Source organism: Ctenocephalides felis, unplaced genomic scaffold (assembly GCF_003426905.1).
Source record: "Ctenocephalides felis isolate EL2017-DRISC unplaced genomic scaffold, ASM342690v1 CF-g0.4_SCAFFOLD_03632, whole genome shotgun sequence".
NCBI classification, from domain to species: domain Eukaryota; kingdom Metazoa; phylum Arthropoda; class Insecta; order Siphonaptera; family Pulicidae; genus Ctenocephalides; species Ctenocephalides felis.
This window is the reverse complement of record NW_020539786.1, coordinates 1,127-9,863: the sequence shown is the minus strand read 5'-3', so window position 1 is coordinate 9,863 and position 8,737 is coordinate 1,127. Positions and strand designations below refer to the sequence as shown.

General features: G+C 30.9%; 1 protein-coding gene across 1 annotated transcript; it reads right to left on the bottom strand.

Annotated features, from left to right (window-relative positions):
- Positions 1 to 160: 160 nt before the first annotated feature.
- On the bottom strand, positions 161 to 8,474 carry LOC113390808 (the record flags this gene model as incomplete). Its single annotated transcript, XM_026626901.1, has 2 exons — positions 8,105 to 8,474; positions 161 to 480 (listed from the first exon to the last, which is right to left on the bottom strand). Coding segments are annotated over exons 1-2 (690 nt in total), but the record flags the coding sequence as incomplete, so codon positions are not given.
- Positions 8,475 to 8,737: the final 263 nt, after the last annotated feature.

Here is an 8,737-nt window from a genome sequence, read left to right as displayed (position 1 = left end):
GATTATCACTACAGCCAAACGTCTTTCGTACACATAATATTGATGTTACAAATTAGAGATAAGTTGAAGTCGTTATTACAATTGTAAAATAATAATACACCACCGTGGACATCCGCATTTAAAGCTTCATTAAGAAGCCATTGTTACTAATCAAACAAACGATAAGAGGCAACCTGCTTTCTCTAGAATTTGTCGAGTCGCTCCAATTGTCGCACCGCAGAGTGTGCGTCGAACGCGATTTTTGGTCGCGCAAAGCCCTGCTCGCCGGACGTCTTCGGTCTAAACTTCCACAACTGCGCGCAGTAGGTTCCTGGTTGTGTTTTACCTGCTGCAAAGCATTTGAAGGCGAAGAACTGCCTGCTTTACGTAGATTTTGATGCGATTGAGTATTTGATTTGTGACTAGTTGAGTTTGGCGGAGGACTCGACTCCGGTTGGGAGCAGATCCATGTGAAATCAGCATCGCTACATGTAGATGTGTCTGCGATGATTAGGAGCAGGGTCAGTGCATCATTTGATAGTATATGTTAAGAATATGCCAACTTTTTCGGAAAACGTATTCACCATCCTTGGTCCAGTCATTTAAGCTTAAATTAGGTAAGAATCTCGGAAGTCGATATACCAGCCGTAAGTCTGTAAATACTTATATATTGACACCCTAAATTTGTCTCAAAACCTACATCTAGTACGGTGTCAATACCATATGTAGGTTTGAGACAACTTTAGGGTGTCAATATATAAGTATTTACAGACTTACAGCTGGGTATCTCGAATTCCGAGGTAAACTTACTATAGTGACTGGACTATCTGAAACCCAGAGTCTGGGTCCTAAATTTTTATTTTTATTTATAGAGCCAAAATGATTTATGATGAAGTTAACAAGCTTCATAAATTATACCGTTTTATAAACTGTCGTGAATTTGGAACTATACTTAAATCATCCGACGCTGTGACTGGAATATAGCTCAGTCAGTAGCATGCCCGCCAGGGATACTCGGTTCAAGTCACCAGTTCAACTTACAGAATAAACATTTGATTTATTGGATTGAAATTAAGTAGATTTTAGTAAGAAATTAAATAGTATTGGATTTATGAATGAAGAAAATTGTATAGTACAGGATATATAAAGATAGCATATGATATAATAAAGCTAGTAAATGTATAATAAATATAGTCAGTGCTGGATTTACAGTAAGGACAGCGCAGAAAATTTTCTGAGGCAGCAAAATTTGGAAAGTAAGAAAAAAATGTTCAGGAACCTTGAATACGCAACGCAAAGATATACAAAAAATTATTTTCGATTTTGTTGCGATTACTACATTTTTAATTTTAACTTTAAATAACATATCCTACAGGAATTTAAGAAGTTCGTCGAATGTGTTTATGAAGAAAGTCCTTAGTAAAAATTTATAATTATATTTGTTAGAACAAATATTTATTTATTTTATTGTTTAAATATATAGCCCACAGATTTTTTCCAAGAAGACTTAAAAATACAATAAAGTCCTATTAATATTAATATAAATATTTGGTTACATTATTATAGTATGTAATACGTAATATTTTTTGCAATCATATAGTTATTTTAATTTTAGAAAAATGAGACATAAAAACTATTTAAGTGATGGGGCGACAGTTTTGTCAGTGCCCCAGGGTACCAAATCCGGTACTGGACATATAATATGATATAATAAAGACAGTTTAAAATTGTAGGTGTGGCTAAATGCTCTAAGTAGGCGAGGCTGGTAAAAATAAATTTAAAAAAATCCGACCCTATTTTAAAATATAAATAAAATATGAATTAAATACTGAAGCGGAAAGTAAAAGTGATAAGTTATGTAATGTTAACAATAGCGTTTATCTTTGTTTCATAACATAATTATGAAGCGCAAGTATTTTTCAATCCCACACGTAACACCTTTAGCAGTAAGTATTATTATAGATAAGAATGTTTGTGTCATAAGATAACAATTTAGACAAGGACCTAATTTCACGCTAATTATTAAAAATATAGATTTTTTAGGTCGCATAGAAATGAAATAAAATAATTAAATAATTAAAGAAGCCAACGATAATATAATTTTCTAACTACATAGTACCGCAAATAGGATCAAAGCAATTTGTAAGTCAACAATACACAACAGTATCACCAGTGTTCACGCATTAATTAAGAGTTTTATTGGAACTAGCAATATATTATCACTTGTTCTCATTTATTTTAGCGATGACAATATTAATTTCTGTGCCCATTCGGTTTGAAAAATGATATTGTAACAATTCCCACAGAAATCTTCCATCTTTACGTAAAAAGCTCATTCTATGTAAAAACATAAAGCAGACAAAAGTCTCAAAGTCGAAATTTAAAATTATACCTCTTGCAATAAATAAAATTCGCTAAAATCGAAGATTAAATAACGTGTTATTAATAATCAACACTTTGATAAAAATAAGAGCACACTTAATCATATGCATTATTTAAGTGCGGTCTGGGCGTGTGTAAAATAAGTTGAAAGATTTTATCTGAATTGCAGCTTGAAAACTGACGAAGTGTATTTACACAATGATTTCATGGTATCTCGATAACATTTTTATTACTTAAAAGTCGGACACGAACCAAAAATAAAGAGGATGTTAAATACCATATGGCTTATATATGGACATTCCCCATTCGCATATGACTTAAATAAAGAGATCTACAATACGATATCTTTTTTAACATTATTGCAAAATTCCATAATCTCCTTTATATCATTATATATAAATACGGCGAATATGACCGTATTGATAAACTGATTGCATTCAGAGAGTCGATCTATAAAGATTAGAGACATGGACTCTAGACAAGACAGACGAAAATCATATATGTGCTGGAGAAATGAAGAGATAACAATATAGACCAATATGAAAACATTACGAACCTATAAAAGTACTAACAAAATGTTCTGCAAAAATTGAGGTAAGAAAGAACTCTACTGAACACGATTGTGATTGGTAAAAGCGTGTTTTCTGCATAAGGTCATCAAAGTAAAATAAGTGAAACAAAAGTGAAAGGATGATCGGAAAGAAAACAACCGCACATACACGACTACTTACATGAGAAGAAAAAATTAAAAAAAAAATAAAGTCGACTAGGAACACATGGAAGAAGTTTGTAAGTGAACAGATTTATAATAAATTCAGATATACTGAATTCTAAAAGTGGGCAATATAAAAATTCAACAGCATACTTCTTTTAGGCATAAAATATATAATAATGTTAGCATAAAATATGTAGAGATACAGTTATCTTGTATAAGAACAGTAAAATATAGTTAGAAATTAACGATATGATATAGAATCATGTTTTAAATTGCAAACGTGGTAATGCAAGTATCGAATACTTCAATACTGAAGAAAACAATTACTTTGAGTTGAGCTCCAGACAATTGTTCGGTTCAACAATGGCAAAAAATTAAAGAGTTCAAGTGATAATTTATTGTGCAAAATTTTACTATGCAGACCTCAGAATCATGTAGAGCAGTTAAAAGTCGTAGTTATAGAGTTAAGAATGCAATAAAATGGTGAAGGAATCTAGATGCTATAATGCGTACTGATATATGTAATGGTCGTATGGTGTGCGCTTAGCGCTATTTCCAGCCGCCGCGCCCTGAGCAGCGTCTCTGGCCAGCTGCCAAATGTACGCAACAAGCTCTCCAGCCTGGTGCGAATGCCGCACATGCGGCTTGACCCATCACATTCGATCAAAATCGCTAACCCAGGAATTGGTTATAAATAAATAAATGACTTTTTTATAGCTTTCCGTAGGATAAATTATAGTAATAGCCTAAAAATTGAAAATAAAAATTTTTGCATATCTTTACGTTTCAGAGGTTTCTGAACATTTTGGCATACCTTAAAAAATGGATGTATATATGTGTGTGCGTACGCGTATTTTGTGTGGATACAATTTCGGTATCAACGAATAATTTAAAAAGTATTCTATTTCTATTGATAAGGAGACGCGCTGATCAGTTTTTGACAAAAGTCGGTCCAGCCGTTTAGGAGATAAGGAGCAAAGAGTGCAGAAAATAGAAATAAAGTTTTTGATAAAACAGACCATCCGATTTGAATAATTTAAAAAACATTCAATTTGTAATGATGGGAAAAAGTGCTGATTAGTTTTTCGGAGATACGTGTTAAATGTGCAAAAAATGGTAGTTTTTGAGTGTATCAACCATCCGATTTGAATGATTTAAAAAACATTTTTCTTGCAAAGAAACGATTGGTTTGTTAATTTTTTTTTAAGTATCGAAAATATGATCAAGATTTTAATTTTAATTCTAGCTACAATTCTAAAGCTCATTCATATACTTATGTAAATATTAATAATTTATGTAATTCCTCTTGATTAGGTTTTGTGTAATTACTTTTCATGTAACCATATATAAACGTCGTCAACAAATTTATAAACTCTTATACTTTGTCTATAAAAATCGAATGATGAAAATTACAGTATTTATAATAATCTACTTGAAAGCATTTAACGTTCCTCGAATATTTTATTACTGTTCCTTATTTTTACTACAATTTTTACTTCAATTCCTTATTTATATTTAATACGATAATTGAACATTTAAAATTTTAATTAGTGACGCATGGCATCGTGCCTTAATGCAAATTTCAGGAATTTCAAAACAATGTGAATTTCAAAACATAGTTATTTTGATTTAAAAATCATTATCTTCACAAACAATAAATTTTTTTTAACTGAAATAAGCAGAGAAATAAATAATTTTTTTTATTCGAAAAGTAAATAAAGAACACTTTTTTGTTTGTAAAAAATACAATGAATATTTAAATAACTTCTTTTAAACCATTTTCATCATACAATTCCATAAATAGCAATAATCTTAAAAATAGGTATATCTGAAAATTTATTGTAACAAGCTTGACACGAATTAAAAATTTAATTCTTAAATTCAGTGTTGTATTTTTTTAAATTATCTCATTTTCTGTTACATATATCGCCAGGTGTTCTCTATGATATTTTCAAATAAATATCTTAAAAACCATTTACAATATTTTAGAATAAAGCTCATTGTGATGCCAAAATAACAGATATCCAATCGCAGATAAAGTTTATAAATTAACATTTAAAATATAGTCTTATTAACTTCACAGCACATTACTTTGGAATCTATTTTTAACTCAATTAATTGCTATTGTCATTATTAAGCAATAATTTTAAGAATCGTGCTAATGAATATTTAATGTATTAATGATGAATCGAATTTTATGACCCGCTTAAGATGAAGCAACACATACTAATATCTAAAGCAATTAATTGAACTAAAACTCCACAAGATAGACTGTCGAACATTAAGAAACAAGAAGAATTCCTTTTGAACGTTAAATAACTCGCATATTCTAAACAAAAAATAGATTTTCCAGATAAAAGAGAGTTAAAAAATCCAACAACATAATCCAATTCCAACTTTTAATTTCATATCTTCATAAAGACATCAGGAAAAAAGAACTTTTCTCAATATATAAAAAATCAGTATTTTGAAATTGAATTTATTTTTAACTTTAATGCTTGTTCCAGCTGTAAATAAACATCAAGTAACAAGGGGTGATTTGTAGCTAAAATGCAATAAAAAATAAAGAGTAGTGTGTAAACACAAAACACTATGAAGAACTATCTCTATGAAGATAATATAATACAAAACTAAACAATTTACAAAACATATGCCCCTTATAACACGGTTTGAAAAGTGATCAAAACCCTAATAAAATAGAAAATATTGTAAAACCTATGGAAATCAAACTTTGTCCGTAAAAGCAAGAACTACCAGATTTTTTTTATTTGCAAGAAATAGAGTTTGGAAGTGAAGGTAGTTCAAAAAAATGCTTAGGGAATGAGGACATCTTGCCAAGAAATATATAAATATGTTTTCTTTCATTTTGATTTTAATGTTCCATGTTCTAAGTCGACGACAGTCCTGGTAGGATTTTGGAACTGTTTATAATTCACGTGAAGTGCTTAGAATCTGGCGGAAGTTACGAACGCGTAGTATAATATGAATAAGCATAAAGAAGCTACCAAGGAACACGTGTGTACATTAACCGCAAGTCATAAAATTTATAAACGGTAGTTGGCAAACGTAGTAATTATCGGCAAGAATAATTATAATATTACATACGTTATGTAAAATGCCTATCAATGCATCGCAAACCTACGATAAATGTTCAACTTTATAAATAAATCATTTCATATCGCAATACCTGCTACAAGTACTATCTACTAAGTACAATCTTTAGAAAACATTTTCCTACATTAGCAGATTGTAAAATATTCCTACATCACCAAGGCTTTCTACATTTCCAAAGCTATAGAGGAAGACAGGACACAAAGGTCCAATTTGACTTTCAGCTATTATACTGTCTGAATCTAATGCATTCCAGGAACACATAACATGTGTCAAACAAACAATTCCCAGTAAATTCCTAATTATATAAAAAACAATACAAGCATTTTAACTATTTTTCTCAAATTTGCCATCTGTCCCTTTTGCCTCTAGGCGGGTATGAAGGAACAGCCAGGGGGCAAAAACATCCTAAGTCTTTTTTATTTGAAAGGAATATTACAAAATAATAGCTACAATATTTAACCAATGTGAAATACGTATTTTAAGGAAGCATTTTTCATAAAGATTTTATTAACTTCCCGTAGGGTAAGTTATTGTAATCGTCCAAAAATCGAAATTGATAATTTTTACATTTCTTCACGTTTTGAAGGTTTCTCAACATTTTGGCATACTTCAGAAAAAATGGATGTGTGTGTATGCATGTATGAATGCAATTTTTCGTCCACGTTTTCGGGAGCACGGATAAACCGATTTGAATGGTTCAAAAAACATTAGATTCCTATTGATAGGGAGATGTGCTGATTAGTTTTTGGCAAATACAGGTCCAGCCGTTTCAGAGATATGGAGCAAAGAGTGCAGAAAATAGAAATTGAGTTCTTGAGAGAACGGAACATCCGATTTGAATGATCTAAAAAACATTCAATATGTAATGACGGAGAGAAGTGGTGCAGGTCCAGCAGTTTCGGAGATACCGAGCTAAATGTGCAAGAAATCGCAGTTTTTGAGAGAATCAAGCATCCGATTTGAATGATTCAAAAAACTTTCTACTTGTGTTGACGAAATGAATGATTTTCGGGCAAAAAAATAGTTTTTTTTTTAATTTCCAAAAAAATTTTTTTTGTAGTTAAAATAAATAATTTTAACTTTGCAATTTAGTTTATATAATTCTTATAAATATTAGACTATGTCCTTTATTTTAGATTCGAATGATTAAGTTTTGTTCATTTAGTTTTCTGTAAACATATATAAGTTACAGTATTTATAATAATCTATTGAAAGCATTTCATATTACTCGAACATTTCGTTACAGTACGGGAAGTTCCAGCAATTTGCCTTAAGGCACGATGCCATACACCACCTAGTTGTATATAAACTCGATCTGGTATTTCGAAAAAAATATTCATCAGCAGAGGTAGAATAACTATAAATTTAATTTATCTCTTGTAAAATGTTTTTTTTTAACTTAATATGTTTTATTCAGTATTTCTTTTTGTTTATAAGCCTTTGTCATTGTAAAGATTTAGTTGGTCCTTTTTACCCCATTCACCTGTAAGATTTTATGAAAGGTATATAAAAGAAAACTGTTGAACCTAACTTGAAAAATAACAATACATCTTACAAAACAATAAAATAACGTATACTTGAAAATTATTTTCAGGTATCATTAACTAAATACAAAGCTCAAACAAAAAAAATACTTTTGGTATAAATATTGACACATTTTCGTTTATCCCTTGATATCAATGTCGTAAGAATTAAGGTGATAACTGGTGGCACATCTTTGCTTTTTTTTGAGATAATGATAGTGAACTTTTTTACCCGTGAACCATTAAAACAAGCTCTACCATATATAGTAAACAAAATCCAATGTCATTCAAACTCAATCATAAATTGCACTTTGTTGTCCGAAACGTATTAAAATTTTAAAACTTTTCCGAAAAAGTTGGCATTTTCATTTTCATTTAGTCATTTATATACCTTCTTCAGAACATTCACTAGTAGTGCTCGTTTCTTGCTGCACAATCGGCGACGGAGAGCAAGAGCCTCCAATTCGCGATTCAGCTGAAGATTCTTCTGAATCCACCATCTTCTTAGGTGAAGAAATAGGCAAAGTAACAGTAACTGAACATTCCGACTCTTGCACTATAAAAGTACCGGACCTTTGTTTCCTTATTGGATGACTAGATCCATTATAAATGGCGGAAGTATTGGTGGATTGCGGATGTGCAGGCGGACGTCTTCCTGATTTGGAGATCCGCATAGATCTTCCGCTAAGGTGATCGTCCTCACCTTCGAAATTTGCTACCAGCGCCGCCACAGTAACTGAAGCACGACTTAACTCGCACATGCTGTCTTTGCAAAAATATTGGCTGAGAAGGCGTGGGCAAATGTTCCACCGAATTCACGATGGTATCGGTGACTCACTTAATTTATGGTCCATTGCGATTGTAATATATTGCGATTTAATTTTCAAATAAATTTAAATATAAATTCACTTTTGGAACTTCAATATAAAAATATAATAAATTAATTCTGCTTTATATTTTCTAAGCTTTTTTATTTTGCCGTTAATAAATGGATTAAAATCAGCCTCATCATACTCAATATAAA